Genomic DNA, 18,340 nt, shown 5'->3' on the forward strand with positions numbered 1-18,340 from the left:
GCTCTGATCTTTATTATTTCTCTTCTTCTGCTGGGTTTAGGCTGCCTTTGCTGTTCCGCTTCTATTTCCTTTAGGTGTGCTGTTAGATTTTGTATTTGGGATTTTTCTTGTTTCTTGAGATAGGCCTGGATTACAATGTATTTTCCTCTCAGGACTGCCTTCGCTGCATCCCAAAGCACTTGGATTGTTGTATTTTCATTTTCGTTTGTTTCCATATATTTTTAAATTTCTTCTCTAATTGCCTGGTTGACCCACTCATTCATTAGTAGGGTGTTCTTTAACCTCCATACTTTTGGAGGTTTTCCAGACTTTTTTCTATGGTTGATTTCAAGCTTTATAGCATTGTGGTCTGAAAGTATGCATGGTATAATTTCAATTCTGGTAAACTTATGAAGGGCTGTTTTGTGCCCCAGTATATGATCTATCTTGGAGAATGTTCCATGTGCACTCGAGAAGAAAGTATATTCTGTTGCTTTGGGATGCAGAGTTCTAAATGTATCTGTCAAGTCCATCTGATCCAATGTCTCATTCAGGGCCCTTATTTCTTTTTTGATCATGTGTCTAGATGATCTATCCATTTCTGTAAGTGGGGTGTTAAAGTCCCCTGCAATTACCACATTCTTATCAATACGGTTGCTTATGTTTATGAGTAGTTGTTTTATATATTTGGGGGCTCCGGTATTCGGCGCATAGACATTTATAATTGTTAGCTCTTCCTGATGGATAGACCCTGTAACTATTATATAATGTCCTTCTTCATCTCTTGTTACAGCCTTTAATTTAAAGTCTAGTTTGTCTGATATAAGTATGGCTACTCCAGCTTTCTTTTGGCTTCCAGTAGCATGATAAATAGTTCTCCATCCCCTCACTCTCAATCTAAAGGTGTCCTCAGGTCTAAAATGAGTCTCTTGTAGACAGCAAATAGATGGGTCTTGTTTTTTATCCATTCTGATACCCTATGTCTTTTGGATGGCGCATTTAATCCATTTACATTCAGTGTTATTATAGAAAGATACGGGTTTAGAGTCATTGTGATGTCTGTATGTTTTATGCTTGTAGTGATGTCTTTGGTACTTTGTCTCACAGGGTCCCCCTTAGGATCTCTTGTAGGGCTGGTTTAGTGGTGACAAATTCCTTCAGTTTTTGTTTGTTTGGGAAGACCTTTATCTCTCCTTCTATTCTAAATGACAGACTTGCTGGATAAAGGATTCTCGGCTGCATATTTTTTCTGTCTAGCACACTGAAAATCTCGTGCCAATTCTTTCTGGCCTGCCAAGTTTCAAAAGAGAGATCAGTCACGAGTCTTATAGGTCTCCCTTTATATGTGAGGGCACGTTTACCCCTTGCTGCTTTCAGAATTTTCCCTTTATCCTTGTATTTTGCCAGTTTCACTATGATATGTCGTGCAGAAGATCGATTCAAGTTACGTCTGAAGGGAGTTCTCTGTGCCTCTTGGATTTCAATGCCTTTTTCCTTCCCCAGTTCAGGGAAGTTCTCAGCTATTATTTCTTCAAGTACCCCTTCAGCACCTTTCCCTCTCTCTTCCTCCTCTGGGATACCAATTATGCGTATATTATTTCTTTTTAGTGTATCACTTAGTTCTCTAATTTTTCCCTCATACTCCTGGATTTTTTTTATCTCTCTTTCTCTCAGCTTCCTCTTTTTCCATAACTTTATCTTCTAGTTCACCTATTCTCTCCTCTGCCTCTTCAAGCCGAGCTGTCGTCGTTTCCATTTTGTTTTGCATTTCATTTAAAGCGCTTTTCAGCTCCTCGTGACTGTTCCTTAGTCCCTTGATCTCTGTAGCAAGAGATTCTCTGCTGTCCCCTATGCTGTTTTCAAGCCCGGCGATTAATTTTATGACTATTATTCTAAATTCACTTTCTGTTATATTATTTAAATCCTTTTTGATCAGCTCATTAGCTGTTGTTATTTCCTGGAGAAATATTTCCCACCACTAGGGCCACAGTCAGACTGGTGTGTGCCTTCTCTTCCCCTCTCCTAGGGGCGGGATTCACTGTGGGGTGGCGTGGCCCGTCTGGGCTACTTGCACACTGCCAGGCTTGTGACGCTGGGGATCTGGCGTATTAGCTGGGGTGGGTAGGCAAGGTGCACAGGGGCAGGAGGGGCAGGCTTAGCTCACTTCTCCTTAGGTGATCCACTTCAGGAGGGGCCCTGTGGCAGCGGGAGGGAGTCGGATCCGCTGCCGGAGGTTTGGCTCCGCAGAAGCACAGAGTTGGGTGTTTGCGCGGAGCGAGCAAGTTCCCTGACAGGAACTGGTTCTCTTTGGGATTTTGGCTGGGGGATGGGCGGGGGAGATGGTGCTGGCGAGCGCCTTTGTTCCCCACCAAGCTGAGCTCTGTCGTCCGGGGGGCTCAGCAGCTCTCCCTCCCTTTGTCCTCCAGCCTTCCCGCTTTCCGAGCAGAGCTGTTAACTTATGACCTCCCAGATGCTAAGTCGCGCTTGCTGTCGGAACACAGTCCGTCAGGCCCCTCCGCTTTTGCAGGCCAGACTCCGGGGCTCTGCTTGGCTGGCGAGCCGCCCCTCCGCCCCGGCTCCCTCCCGCCAGTCCGTGGAGCATGCACCGCCTCGCCGCCCTTCCTACCCTCTTCCGTGGGCCTCTCGTCTGCGCTTGGCTCCAGTGACTCCGTTCTGCTAATCCTCTGGTGGTTTTCTGGGTTATTTAGGCAGGTGTAGGTGGAATCTAAGTGATCAGCAGGACGCACGGTGAGCCCAGCGTCCTCCTACGCCACCATCTTCCCTCAACTCTCAATAGTATTATATTTTTGATACACTGTTTAATGGGTAGTTAGTAAATATTTTTTTTTTTAATGTTTATTTTATTATTGAGAGAGAGAGACAGAGCATGAGCAGGGGAGGGGCAGAGAGAGAGGGAGACACAGAATCTGAAGCAGGCTTCAGGCTCTGAGCTGTCAGCACAAAGCCTGATGTGGGGCCGAACTCACGAACCACAAGATCATGACCTGAGCCGAAGTTGGACGCTCAACCAACTGAGCCACCCAGGTGCCCCAGGTAGTTAGTAAATATTAATGAGGACTTTGCTAACTGATACTTTTTCTTTAGGTACCATGACACATGAACCACAAATTAGCTTGGCATTTAATTCTTGGTAGTAATCTTTTTTTAATTGAAATTCTGTAGACTTACTAAAATTTTATGTTGTGCAAAAAGGTTAAAATTCTTTCTTTTCCTTCTTCTTCTTTTTGGTTCTTCCCATTCTTATGCAATTCCTTAAAATTAAAAAAAAATTTGGACCCCTAGCAAGTTACAAAAATCATACAGAGAGTTCCTATGTACCCTTTATCCAGCTATGCCAATGACAACATCTTATACAACTATAATACATGAAACCGAAGAAATTGACATTGGTATAATCCACATAAATTATTTGCTTATAGGCTTTAAACTCTTAAAGTGATGACTTTAATTCCAGCTTTACTAATTTAACTATTAAATAAATTAAAAATATATAATTTATCAAATTAAATAGAATTATTGTAGTTTTTTAAGTTCATTTGTCCTCTTTCTTCTTGTACTCAGCAATGAACTTTTTATGTATACAAGTTTCATCTCCTTAATTGGTTTTCAGTTCTCTCATGCAAGAAACATGCTTGTGTATCTTTCATAGTAGGTAACATCTTGCTTAATATCAGTATGGGCTATACTTGTCTAATATTTTGTGAAGACACTGCAGTGTTTGATGATTGTCTCATCACTGAAAGTAGTAACCACTGTGTGAAGTTGCCATCATGTTGGTTGTTTCTGGCCCTGGTCAAATATCACTGAGGAGGCAAGTCTTTGATACAAAATGGAAACTATTGGAAAAGTATTAGATAAACTTGCCTGGACCACAAATGATAAAGTCTGTATAATGCAGTGTGAGAGCTGCTTGGATGTTTAAATTGCTACCACCATGTTTAATGTTTGTAAGCACCTCACCCTCTATCTGGTAGCCCTCTAGAGTGCCTTTTTATTAGTGCCTCAAACACTGGATGTGTGCCTGCCACTAAATCTAAATGGATATAAGGTAGTTTTTCACTGTTGTCAACACTCAGTGGAAATTCCTCAAGGGAAATAAATAGGATAAACTTAGTCGGTCTGGATTACCAATTGCCTCATGAGCTTGTTGCCTAGAGTGATGAGGAATTTAGAAAAGTACCAGAAAGAAGGTATAGTCAAGGATATTCTCTTCTCTGTGATATTAATGGCACATTACAACTAGAGGCTCATTACAAAATGTTAATAATGTCTAGTAAAACTGAGGGTGGCCATATGGCAAGAGCACTGAGCTTAAAGGAGAGTCAGGCTGTCTTCCAGCTTTACCATTAATGATTCATATGATTTTAGGAAAATCATACAACCTTTCTGAGTGACATATGTAAAATATAAAATGGAGGAGGGTGTTAAAATTGATACTATGTTTTTCAAAGTGTGTCTGAATATTGCTTAGGTCAGAATTTACATAGTATGTTAAAATGCTTATTCCTGGGCCTCATCCCTTACCTAGTCAATCAGAATCTACAAGGTAAGAACTAGAAATCTTCACTTTAAACAAGGGTTTGACTTTTATGTACACTAAAGTGAGTTGTTTATATGTAAGCCTCCCTCTAGATTTAGAATGCTATAATTCTAATGGACATTTACTATGTGCTATAAATATTACTTAAAAAACACAATTTGATCTTTGTGCTAGTGAGAATTAGTTTGGTCCATGCATTTTGTCTTTTTCAATAACACCTTTGGGATTTTGGGAGTATAGAAATATTGGGATGCTACTCAGACAGAGTTTCACAGGATGGTGTCTTTATGAATTTTCCATGGTCTAGATCTTTTCCTCATTGTTGCATAACAAGAGATTCTATCCAGTCTTGTCTTTACCTTAGAATTTAAAGATGAAATAGTGTACTCCACAAAGAGGACCATTTTTCTCATGTCTTCAAAATAAATCTCTCTTCCTTGAACAATCAGGATGGTCAGTGAACACTTTTGTCCTTCTGAAACCTGTGTCCCTATGCATACTTCCTTGTGTCATCAAGGCCTGGCCCAGATAAGTAGGTACCACCTGTTGGATAACAATCAAGTTAACCTTCCTGCTTTTGGCCAGAGAACTGGTCTGTCTCTTGCCGATATGTATTGATTTTATTAGTTAACCTCTCAGAGTCTTTGGGTTATCTTACCACAGTACCAGAAGTCTCCTACCACAGTATTCATAGGATATGATTCTAGAAATAAATCCTAATAAGGCTTGGGCTCCAGAGATGCCAATCTGGAGACATGATGGATTTTTTTTTTTCAACGTTTATTTATTTTTGGGACAGAGAGAGACAGAGCATGAATGGGGGAGGGGAAGAGAGAGAGGGAGACACAGAATTGGAAGCAGGCTCCAGGCTCTGAGCCATCAGCCCAGAGCCTGACGCAGGGCTCGAACTCAGGGACCGCGAAATCGTGACCTGGCTGAAGTCGGACGCTTAACCGACTGCGCCACCCAGGCGCCCCGAGACATGATGGATTTTTAAAAATAACTTTTAATTTTGAAATAGTGTAAAACAAGAAGTTGCAAAATAATATAGCGTTCCCACGCACTCTTTTCCCAGCTTTCACTAGTGATATCTTATATAACCCTGGTACGTTGTCAAAATCAAAAAGTGAACATTGGCACAATACTATTACTCAACTATAAATATTATTTAAACTGTTATTTCCACAAAGGATATTAATGAGAAATTAACACGGGACTCTTAGCTGCTATCATATACTTTATAATATCTTTCTATTGTAGTTACTAGCAAGAGGTTGAGTAGTATATTGGATAGAAGAATTTTGGAACCAAATGGAGTTGAGTTCAACTCCAGACTCTACTGACTAGTGGTTGGGTAATGTTAGGCAAGTTACTTAGTTTATCTGAGCTATAGTTTTCTCACTTAACATGAGGATAGTAAGGAGAGTAAGACTCATTTCATAGGGTTGGTGTTAGGATTAAATAATGAGGATTAAAGGAAAAGCAGTATCTGATACCAATAGGACTTCATGAAGTGGTAGTTTTTATTTTAAAAATGTACAGAAAATAGTACTCAGTCTTTTATGGACAAATTTCTCATGCACATCTGATCTTTATATGTAAAGGACAGAAAAGCAATGAATAGAAGTGCTTAAATTTTTTTTTTTTTTTTTTTTAGAACTGGAAGAATTAGGTAACCCGTAGTCAATCTACCTCCTTCAGAAATAAAAAACCAAACAGGTTAGGAAAAGAACGAAATTACTCTGGTACACTCAACCGTAAAATATTTGGTCTTTGTCCTCAGTTCCTGACACACAGTTCCTAAAATCCTTGGAATCTTTGGAGTGATATGAGTTTCTTTTGTGTGCTAATGAATGACTGGTGGTCAGGGTCCCTAGAAAGCTTTAGGCTGGAGGCTTATTGCCAGAAAGACCAAACCTTGATTTGAAGCTTGGAACTTTCAGCCCCACCCCTCAACCTCCAGGAAAGGTAGAAGGGCAGGAGATTGGGTTGGTCACCAATGGCTAATGATTGAATTACCAGACCTGTGTAATGGAACCTCCATAATAAACCCTAAATTAAGGGGTTTAGAGAGCTTCTGGGTTGGTGAACATATTGAAGTACTGGGAGGGTGGTGCACCTGGACAGGGAATGGAAGTGGAAGTTCCATGCCCCTCCCTCCACACCTTGTTCTATGATCTCTTCTATTTGGCTGCTCCTGGGTTGTATACTTTATAATAAACAGGTAATAGTAAGTAAAGAGCTCTCCTGAGTTCTGTGAGTATTTCTAGAAAATCATCAAACCTGAAGTGGGGAGGTGGGTTATGGGAACCCCTGTCATGGTAGTCAAGTCAGACAGAAGTGTGGGTAATATGGGGACCCAATATTTGCTATTAGCATCTGAAGTGAAAGCAGTCATGGGACTGAGCCTTAACCTGTGGAATCTGACACTAACTCTGGGTTGTTAGTGTCAGAATTCAGTTGAATCGTAGGACTCCCAGTTGGTGTCAGGAAGAGAAAGAGCTTCTCGGTTACACAGCCAACATGTGGTAAACTGGGACCCGAATTCAAGTCTTCCAGTTCTCCTGCCTACATGTAGCATTTCATATATGAGAAGAACATCTTTTCAACAAAGTGCACAACAGCTTGCAGATATAATCACTCAAGTTGGGGAGTTGTTGAGCATGATGAGAAGGGTGTCTGGCAGAGTAAAATAAATTGTTTCCCTGATTCTGTTATCTCAACACTGATCTAACATTAAACTTTTATTCTATCTTCCAGGGATTGCAAATTTTTGTCCTCTACACTGTCAGAACAAAAATCTTCCAGGATGAAGCTTCCAAAGTGTTGAAGTTGCTGTCACTATCCACTGGGAGAAAGAAGTCACTGCCATCAGTGACCTCACTGAGGCTGCGTGTGAGGATGTATAACATGCTCAGGTCATTTCCAGCCCTAAATGAACACTTTAGGCTGCTGGAACCATCTGTAATGACAGAAGAAACTACACTCTCTGAAAGTGACCAAGCAAACCCAAGCATCTAGACAGTAAAACTATTACTTTTTGTAATCCTCTTTTTATTCAACTCATTTTAAGTTTTGCTTATTCTGTTTCTTTTGTTTATTACTCAGTCATCCCAGAAAGTCTCCCTCAGCATACTTTGCTCAAGGCTGAGAATCAGATAAAACCTGTCGTTTATTATCATCAGGGATAATAGATTTGGAAGTTTTTCTATTATTCAATAGATTCTTACCTGTACGAGGTGAAGAATTCTACCCAGCATTCAAGAGAATTTAAGATTATAATTGCTGCTTATATCATAAAGTCTATGTGACAAACTTTGGTAAAACAAATTATTTTACAATTTAATGAAAAGGACATGAGAAGAAGGGTGCCTAGGTAGCTCAGTTGGTTAAGCTTCTGACTCCTGGTTTCTGTCATGATCTCATAGCTTTGTGAGTTTGAGCCCCACATCAGACTCTGCACTAGCAGCATGAGCCTGCATAGGATTCTCTCTTTCCCTCTCTCTCTGCCCTCCCCCACTTGCTCTCTCTCTCTCTCTCTCTCAAAATAAATAAATAAAACAAAAAACAAAATGACTCCTAATGAACACTGTATGGAATTGCTTGTATATATATAATACTTTTGATTTGTGAATATTTTAATTTATACTTTCATTCTTATACTTTTATTTCTACTTAATAATTTTGTACCAGTTTAATCTCTGGAAAAGGATATTTTTTTCTGTTTTGAAAAGGGATGTTTTTTTCAAAAGAGAGCATGTTATGTGGCCAGAGGAAGTGGCTGTATAAGAAATGGGCAGTGAGGGGTGCCTGGGTGGCTCAGTTGGTTAAGCATCCAACTTCATCCTAAGTCATGATCTTGGCACTCGCGAGTTCAAACCCCGTGTTGGGCTCTGTGCTGACAGCTCAGAGCCTGGAACCTCTTTCAGATTCTGTGTCTCCCTGTCTCTCTCTCTCTCTCTCTCTGCCCTGCCCCCACTCGTACTCTGTCTCTGTCTCTGTCTCAAAAATAAATAAACATTAAAAAAAATAAAAAAGAGAAAAGGAATGGGCATTGAGACACAAAAATACGAGCTCGTTACTAAAGTCTTTGTATATTTCCTTCTGGTTCTTGATACATCTATGTTTTTATTGATGAAGAGACACTGAGACTCCAAAGATGAGAAGTTAGTCACAATCACCACTTAACAGCTTTTCAAAGATTTAGCTGCTCCTGGAATTTCAAACACTTGAATTATGAAAGTCTTCCTGAATAAAAAAATGACCTCCACTAGGATGGGGAGCACTCCCACTGAACTTAGGAGATGCAGTCTTTGAACTGTGGTGTTCTGTTGTGTCATAAACTAGGCAACTGCGATGAGTGCACTGAACTAAAGGACTAACAAATGTCATGTGAGCTGTGACATACCCTTCTCACCACACCCTAGAGAACATGTGATTTTTTATAAAAATGGTTTTAAATGACTGTTGAACTCCTAGACTAGCTGAGAGCCTATCTCATCTGCAGAATAACTGAGACCTTACAGGATAATGGGAAAAAGTAAAGGGAAGAGGATAAAGAAGAAAAGCAGTTCTCAGAAGTGAGTATTTTTAGTGCTGCTATAGTTATATCTCTAGATAGGGGCTGGACACTGGGAAAATTGAAAGATGTGGGTGACTGATTCTATATCCCCAAATTTATATTCAAATGAAAGTAAACCTTAAGTGAGGGCCACTTTAAAGTGAAAAAAAAAAATCACCAAAGAGCCTCATTTAGCCTCAGAGTGGAGTATGTATGTTCTGTTGGCAATTTTGGTTTTCTTTTCACTTTTTCAGTCTTCTTGGGAGTATAGCAAACAAAATTCCATGTAATCTTCCTGGAATGGCTGTACCAAAAAATGTGCAAACTTTACTTAAGTATTGTAGAGGATAACTTTACATACATATTGTGGAGAATAAGTTAGGCAGACATCGATGTTCATCCATCTACCCTGAAATCCTACCACTTGTAAATAATTCTACTGATTTAAACCTTTACCTCATGCAGTGGTCAGGAAGTTTAGTGGTAGAGATCAACTAAAAGTAGGTTAAGGGTCAAAGAGAATTTTATGACTCAATTAATTATAAAGTCCAAGGACTGAGTTGGTTTTAGGTGGGGTGACTATAAGCTCTACTTTGCCTGAGTCAGTCCTAATTTGTACCTGTTGTCCTGACTTATGTATTACTAGCAGCCCCTTTTCCTCTCAAGTGTCCTGGTTTAGAGAACAAAATATATGATGATACTAACTTTAGGTCTAGAGTTCAAAAGCAAGGAGTTCAAAGAATGTGTTAGGATTCTTTTTCTCTCCCTGTTTCCTGCATCTTTGTCCTTCTGTGCTTGACTCCATCCTCCAATTGGATTACATGGCTGAAGATTGGCCTTTAGCATCCCCTTTTTCCTGCCCTGCAACTTCCTGTCAGTGAAGACTAGCTGAGCCAGAGACCTGTGGGGCTCGGTTCCTATGATCCAGAGTAAAGCAGGGGCAGGAAGAGAAAAGGAGCCAAGAACCGGCTTACCTTCCTTGGCCACGTGCCCACAGACACTTGTACTCGGGGAGTACTGGGCCAGACTGAGTCCCATACCCACTGTGAGGTAGAGGGATGAGGGATGACCTGGTTGACAGGATATCCTGGAGTGGAGAGTGAACAGTTACACTGAGGATGGGCTCATCAATCATTTCCCTTACTCTGAATGAACCTGTTAGAGCCTTGTCCGAACAGAGTTTGAATGCAGTGGATAAGGAAAGCAAGAATTAATTAGTTGGTGCTTTGGAAGTTGAAGAGCAAGTACAGGGACTGTAGGAGCCAAATGGTGACCTACCTTGAAAAGAAAATTTCACAGGGCACCTGGGTGGCTCAGTCAGGTAAGTGCCCCACTCTCGATTTTGGCTCAGGTCATGATCTCATGGTTGGTGAGACTGAGCCCCATGTTGGGCTCTGTGCTGACAGTGTGTGGAACCTGCTTGGTTTTCTCTCCCTCTCTCTCTGCCCCTCCCCTGCTCGTGCACACCTGCTCTCTCTCACTCTCTCTCTCTCAAAATAAACAAATAAAATTAAAAAGAAAAAGGAACTTTCAGGAAAGGTAGACTCAGAGTACTGTTTTTCATGATATTACACGGAGCCAGTTTTCCACGTTTCTGATTTATTTTGCATGGTAACAGTGTCCTGTAGCCTTTTTGCTTATGGTAGCACATGTAGTTTCTTTAGGGAGCAAACTATCCAGACCTTTGGATTTCGTTTGCTGGGTCTAAACTGATAGTTTGGATGGAGCTCATTGTTTAATTGTTGGGGTTTTGGATTGCTCTTTCTCTTACCCTTCCCGTTTTGAAATGTATCTTAGGTATTTTTTTTTTTCCTGTTACCAACAAAAGGAGATTATTTTCAAGCTCATTGCCTCATTCAAAAAAAACTTGGCATTCTGTGCAAATGTTTGGGAACCTGGGCCAAAATGCTGATTGTATCATACCAACCTGTCATCCACTGGAGCTCTCTGGCTCAGTGGAACCCCCTTAATGTCACCCTGGGACCTCTAGTACCTGGCTCCTCAGATGAGGTCCAAGCCAGAGACACCAAAATTATGTTCCATTCAAGCATGGGGGACAGGCAGTTACTAAGAGAGGAAATGACTTCCTATTTCCTATATATGTTTTGAAAGTTTTAGAAGATATTTACAAAGTATATCTTTCAAAAAAGCAAAATTCATAATTCTGTAACCTATCAAAGATGTCTGTTTTTCCATGTTTTCTTATGCGCTTTGAATACATCAGAATTTAAATAACTGTAATTACAGTAAATGAAATTTTATCCTGATTTTCATTTAAATTACCCAGCAATGTAGTCCTTACAATAATTGATTGAATAATATAGCACAAGTTATTAAGTTCTATTGGATTTCCATCTTATTTCAATTTTTAATATTGTTGTAACACATAATTAATAAACTGATATATGTGAAGAGATATATATATATATATATATATGTATATTTCCTTTCTTTTTAATTATTTCCTTAATATAAACTTTAAGCATTAGGATAAATGTGTCAAAAGTTATGGAAATTTGTTTAGATTCCTTGTATGTATTATTATATTGCCTTGAAAACATAGCACTAATTTATAATGTCACCAACATTTGAAGTGCCATAAACATTTTTTATATACTTGTTTACTTTGGTACTTCATTTTTTAGTTGTTTGTGTTGTCCATTTATCAATTGAGCTATTGTTTTTTTCCTCATAAATTTGTATGAATTCCTTTTATTATAGTTGTTAGCCTTTTAATGATTAAATTTGGTGAAAATATTTTCCCTTAGTTTTTTGTTTTCCGCTCTTTTTAATATAATGAAATGCTCAGTCTGCATTTGATTCAAAAGATGCAAAAGATTTATGGAGAATTTAGCATGTTTTTGACTTTATATGTCCTCATAGAGGCAGAATATTTGTCATTTTGTTTTAAGGAGTATGTTAGGAACAATGTAGAAACTTTTAAAACAAAGAACAGAGACATAAGTGTGCCAACCAAGCCCATGGCATCTTTTTTTTTTTTTTTAATATTTATTTACTTTTGAGGGAGAGAGAGAGCAAGCAGGGAGGGGAAGAGAGAGAGGAGAGACAATCCCATATTTCTGATCATATTTCTGAAAAATCCCACTGCTTAATATGTTAGCCCTTTACTTTAACAAGAAAAAAATTAAAAGCAAAGCGGAGTGCTATGATTTAATGCTGTTATCATGTACAAACTCCATTTCCCAGAGAACTATAGTCCAATTCTTATCTTCTTCCAGTATAGCTTTGTTACACGTGGAAGTATGACATTGATAATTTGCTGAACTTTGTTATAAGCTGCTACGAAACTATGTTGTAACAATTGAGACCTTGCGGACCTTTGCAATAACACAAAAAGAAGACAGTTTCTTCTGGCCACAGTACTTACCATGCAGTTGCAGATTAGGAAGCATTCCAGACTGGGAATTACATGTCAACTACAATTGACATGGCAAAACACAACACTTGCCTCTCTGGGCAAAGGCCTGAGGCTCTACCGTTTTAAAGGTATGGGCAGGACCAGGTGAACTCTAAATTCCCCACCAGCTCCAAAATTTTGTGACTCTAAATGTGGGCTGAAACTATTTTTTTTTTTTCAACGTTTATTTATTTTTGGGACAGAGAGAGACAGAGCATGAACGGTGGAGGGGCAGAGAGAGAGGGAGACACAGAATCGGAAACAGGCTCCAGGCTCTGAGCCATCAGCCCAGAGCCTGACGCGGGGCTCGAACTCCCGGACCGCGAGATCGTGACCTGGCTGAAGTCGGACGCTTAACCGACTGCGCCACCCAGGCGCCCCTGAAACTGTTTTTAAATTGACTTAAAATATTTTCCTACCTAGGCAGCACATGAGTATATTTTCTATAAGAAAAACTAAAATAGAGCATGCCAGATAGAGCCAAAGTGCTTTTTGTCTAATTTCTACCAAATCCAGGCCCCTCTTTTCTTCCTTCCCTGTCTCCTGTAAGAAGGAGTTATTACCTTATGTTAATCACTGTAATAAGTTTGCTGTGTACCTTCCAGATTTTGAGAAATGTGTGTACATAAAATTATACACCCACAGAAATTCAAAGTCTTTTGCTTCTTTTTCCTTATTTTATATAAATGGTATAGGGAAATAATTCAGTAGTCCCCAAGGCCATGCCCGGGTTCAATGATTCACTAGGAACACTCATATGATTCAGCATAGAATTGTATTCATGGCTATGATTTATTATAACAGAACACTATATAGCAAAATTGGCAAAGAATAAAGTCACATGGGCTGATTTCTGGAGGACACCAGGCACAAGCTTCCAAAAAGATCTCTTCCGTGCAGTCACATGGGGTGCACTTAGGGCCTCCACAATGAATTGGAACAACACGTGTGAAATGTTGTCTACCAGGGCTCATTAGAGAGTCAGTGCCCAGGGTTTTTATTCAGGGCTGGTCACAAGGTGCTCTCTGCCTGGCATATCCCGAAATTCCAGACTCCCAGAAAGCAAGCAGGTGTTCAGCATAAACCACATTGGTTGTACAGTTCAGGTTCAATGCACAATTCTTATCAATGAATAGCAGGAATGCTCCTGAAATCCAAGTTCCCAGACACTAGCCATAGGCCAAATCATGCAAGCAGTTCTTTCTAAGGATAGCCATTTTGGTTTGCATGTTAACTCTTTCCTGCAAAGTAACATAACTTTCTGAAACTTGCTTTTTCTCATTTAATAAAATGTTCTTAAGATCTAACTGTATGTGTGTATTTCTTTTAATTGCTGTATAGTCTTTTACTTGAAAATAACACATCAGTGGTGTCTGTGTTCTCATGTGCAGGGGTTTCTCTGGTACCCAAGAAATAGAATTGCTGGGTCAGATAGGATTGTCTATTTTAGATGTTGATAAATACTACCATACCACCCTTTAAATAGTTTACATCATTTTATAATGATACAAATATATAATAAAGTATGAATATATTGCCATACCCTTTTCTATGAAGTGTTATGAAACTTTAAGAAAATCAAACTAATAGGTGAACACTGTCATTGTTTTACTTTTCACTTTTTATTATGAGTTTTTCTTCATTGAAAAGGCTTTTTTAAAATGCCCTAATTTTGCATTTATATGGAGGGACTAAAAGCAAGATTGTTGGCATAAATGTTAGATTAGAGATGTGAGAGCCTTTCAGTACCCAGACTGTGATTTGACCTGCATGATTTCTAGAATCTGACATCTGGGTTTCTTAAAAGAGATGAAAATAAGATACTCTTCAAATGAAAAGTTGTGAGATCTTCTTGTACATCTTATGACATCAGTCTTTCAACCAAAGCTGACGGACTGCATAGATGTAACTCAGCACTGTCTCCACGAGACATAAAGGAAGAAAAGTGAACAATTTCAAGTTACTCAGAGAAAAACTCCTATACTTCTAGGGACCTAGGAACTCACCAGTGATGGTTGCTCCCTGTTTCTGGAGACTTGCCCACTAAAATGGTGAGGAACTTAGTGTTGTTTCATTCAATAAATACGTACTGAATACCTCAGAGGTGCCAGCCTCTACGTATATAAAATCTAGGAAGAATGGCCTACAAGGAGCAATTTCTCTAAACAGGGGCTGGATATAGAGCCCCATGGTAAGGACAAAACATTTTAGGGTCTCAGTGGATGTGCAGCTGGTAGGGCAGACTGAAGGATGTCGCTTAGCTAGTGCTATGAATGACTCCCTCAAGGTTACAGAGTAAAAATATTCTTTTCTTCTTCATTATCTCTGCATGGAGTGGCAGCTTCATTTGTTTACACAAATAGACCTTTATGTTTGGCCAATGGAAGGGAGGCTGACCTGACCACCTGAATCCTGTTTGGTCCTCATGAGTTTCCCTTTCTGTTTGGAATTCTCTGTATTTAGGAACTGCTGCCACAACAGGGCTGATTCTCAGGGAGGGACATAACGTCTCCTTGAAATTCTCACCCAAGGAGGAACTTAGACCCCTTCTTTTATTCCCCTGAGGGTAGAAGAGATGATTGAAAATTTCAAAATGATTTATACTGACTACTAAAGGAGAACATGATGAAACAGGTTTTATTCAACTTGCTACAAGTCTCATAGTCTTTGTCCCATTTCCCATACTGTCTGAGAATATACCTTTTTGATTCTTAGGATCTTTCTCTTCTATTTGAAGTATTCTAGCCACACAGACTTTCAGAGAGAAAGAGGAGGTGACAGGTGAGTTGACTGCCTCTCTCAAAACCACATCTCAAATCTAACCCTTCTTCAGATGTCGGTGAAAAAGGAAAGTAACCTTTGAACTAGTGCCTCAATTCTCCCTTTGCTACAGGTAAGTCAAAAGTATTTCCCTACACTGCTTCACCTTAATTCACATGTTTCCAACTTTAACATTTCTCATTCAACACTATTCTTCGTGTTCTTTTAAAATCAGATTCACCTGCATATAGGTGACCAGGTGAGCATGAAGTTCAATCTTCTCTGAGGACATTTCTAAACTCCACACAAAAAAAGAGGGTAAGATGTTTTCTAACAGCATTTTAAAAGTGTAATTACTTACAGAATTCCTAGGACAATCTTCTTAATAGTTTGATTGATGTTTATCCCAATAAATGTGATCATAAGAGTTTAAAAAGTTATAATTATATATGCTAACAGCCTTTTTGGCTTCATTAATGAAAGGCAGCAGTATCTAAAATCAGCATCTACACATACAGTGGGAGAAACCATGTTCTTGGTAAAGGTGGTAACTAGTTCAATTGAGGTTACCACTCCCTGGCCAGTTATCATCCACATGTTTTGGGAGCCTAAGTACACAGACTTGTATCATCAGCAACTGTGGACACATTACAGAAACAGTAATAACTTTTCATTGACTCAACAGTTACTCATTGAGTGCCTATTATTCACTCACACAACCAGTGCCAGATGCTGGGAAGGATAGAAAGAATATAATCACAGACTTGAATTCAAGTTGGGTGGGGGTGAACCAGATACTCAAAGACAGAATTATAAGTAAGGATACAGAACAATTACATGTCAAATGTTTGCACAAAAACTCAGGGTTATAATGTAATCTTTATAGTCTTCAATAAGACTGCAAAATGATACCACTTACACTCCCTACCCCCCCTCCCCCGCCCCAAAGTCTTAGTGGTGATGCTGAGAGTTGGCATTTTCTTATACAACTAAATATTTGCATAATCTACTATTCAGTAACCTATGTATTAGCATGTAACAAGAGATACTCTTGAACAAGAGACATACAAAAGTATGTTTATAAAGGCACACAGCAGAAACTGGAAACAATCTACACTTTGATAGGACAAATTTTAAAAATTTGTGGTATACTCCCCCAAAGGAATATTATTCGGCAATGAAAATAAATGAATTTCAGCTACATGAAGCAATATGGATATATCTTGGTAGCATAATATTGAGTGCAAAAATTGTTCCAGAAAACTAAGAGATGATACTCTATATAATGCCAATGAAGAAGTAAAATTGAGCAATATATCACATAGGCATATATATCTATATCCATACATATATGTATGTATGGATATAGATATATATGTGATTAAATTATATAGAACATTTAAAAACAAAAACAAAACCCCACACAAGGGAATGTTAAATGCAAAATTCAGGAAAGAGGCATGGGACCCCCTCTGGTAGAAGCACATAGGGAGGCATTATTGGTAATCTTCTAATCAATCCTTGGGTAAGGTAACGAGTTCCAGCTGTTCATTATGCTCTTAATTTTTAAAATGTAATTGTTATATAGGATCAGGAAGAAAGGTCACTGAAGTTTTTGTGGACTATTTATTATTAAGCTGAAACAAGAAAATGAACAGGATATGGTTTGGGTTATTAAGCAATTTGACACACACAGATGATAATTTCGTATGCTTCTCTATATCGGCTCTGTAAAATACAAATAAACCCAAATCTCCTTGATTTCATGCTTAATTACATTGTAAGCCTGCATCTGAGATAGCAGGAGGCAAAATCTTTCATAAAGTTCTTCATTAGAAATTTAAAAATGTGAATTTCTGGAGAATCTTGGGTAAATGTTTTAATGTTGCATAGACATCCTTCTTGCCTCATGTCACTTGAATCTCTGATCTGGCTTCCAAATAATGCTTTACTCTCTTATTTCTCACGTCTTGCCTTGGGCAGGTCCTACTTCCGCTTTGACCTGAGGAATCATCACTACCTCGTCTCTTAACTTCCATAGTGGTAGCTGGGAACAGGTTTTAACATTAAACAAGACTTCCACTAGTTGTTTGGGGATGAAACATGAAGGAATTACAACATAGAGAAGAAGCTCAAGCTGCTTTCAGAGTGCAAATGTTCCAGCCCCTCCAACAGACCACCCTATGGGTGTCTCTCTTCTAGCTTCCAGCTGGTCCCAGGGTAACAAGGACCAATGTACTTTTCAATGGCAGGACTCCAGTGAGTGTCCCTTTCATGGGAGCCTAAAGAGAGGAAATTGTTTCCCTTTATTCCAGGCCGAGGCTCAGTTCCTTATATCCTGCCCCAGGATCTACCTCCTTTTAGGAAAATTGTGGTATAATTCACTTCCTTCAGGGAATATTTTACCTCTGCCCATATTTGTGTAGTTTTATCCAATCTCAAACCATCTCAAAGACATTAGAATACTGTTGGACAGCTGTGCATTTCCCCAAATATGGAGTACTATTGTCCTAAATAACAAGTAACGAAGAACAGTCTTTGGAGAAAGTCAGGAACTTTTTTCATTCCTTCTACATTCCTCTCCTCCTCTATCTCTACAAACAATTGCTCAAAGAGCAATACACACAGCGTTGGAAAATACAATTCAGAGGCAAAAAGCACTGTGACGTCATATATTTCATTTTCAAATGGAATTTTTCAGACTTCTAACTGCAAAAAGATCACACTATAATACTAAAAGAACTTATTTCTCACCCTGAATTCACTTTACCCCAGGTCCATGGAGAACATCTGACGAACTGGGGACCACGTGAGTTCGATTTGCTTTCTGCTTGGTTTCTGTCATAGGAGGCAAAAACTACTTGCAACTTTTAAAATAGCACCTCTTACCCTTAGATTTCACTACCTCCCCCCGAAAAATGTAGACTCAGTCTGAGCCAGGGCACTTCTTACAAAAATATGCGTATTTAAAACAAATGTTTTAGATAAAAAGAGAAGGAAAAGAGTAAATAGTGCACGCTGCCTTATCTTCCCAAAAGGCATCCGGAATCCTTAGTAACCT

The 18,340-nt window shown here is 39.2% G+C and overlaps 1 protein-coding gene across 3 annotated transcripts in view; it reads left to right on the plus strand.

The window, feature by feature from the left end:
• The window catches only part of ADGRG7 (adhesion G protein-coupled receptor G7), a 97,691-nt gene extending 89,684 nt beyond the window's left edge, over positions 1-8,007 (plus strand). For all 3 annotated transcript variants that reach the window (XM_045501796.1, XM_045501795.1, XM_045501797.1), the window contains one exon: positions 7,301-8,007. In XM_045501796.1, the coding sequence (XP_045357752.1) occupies positions 7,301-7,561 (261 nt within the window). In that variant the 3' untranslated portion in view covers positions 7,562-8,007. The remainder of the gene's footprint in view (positions 1-7,300) is intronic.
• Positions 8,008-18,340: the final 10,333 nt, after the last annotated feature.

This window comes from Leopardus geoffroyi, chromosome C2, assembly GCF_018350155.1.
Source record: "Leopardus geoffroyi isolate Oge1 chromosome C2, O.geoffroyi_Oge1_pat1.0, whole genome shotgun sequence".
Classification (NCBI taxonomy): domain Eukaryota; kingdom Metazoa; phylum Chordata; class Mammalia; order Carnivora; family Felidae; genus Leopardus; species Leopardus geoffroyi.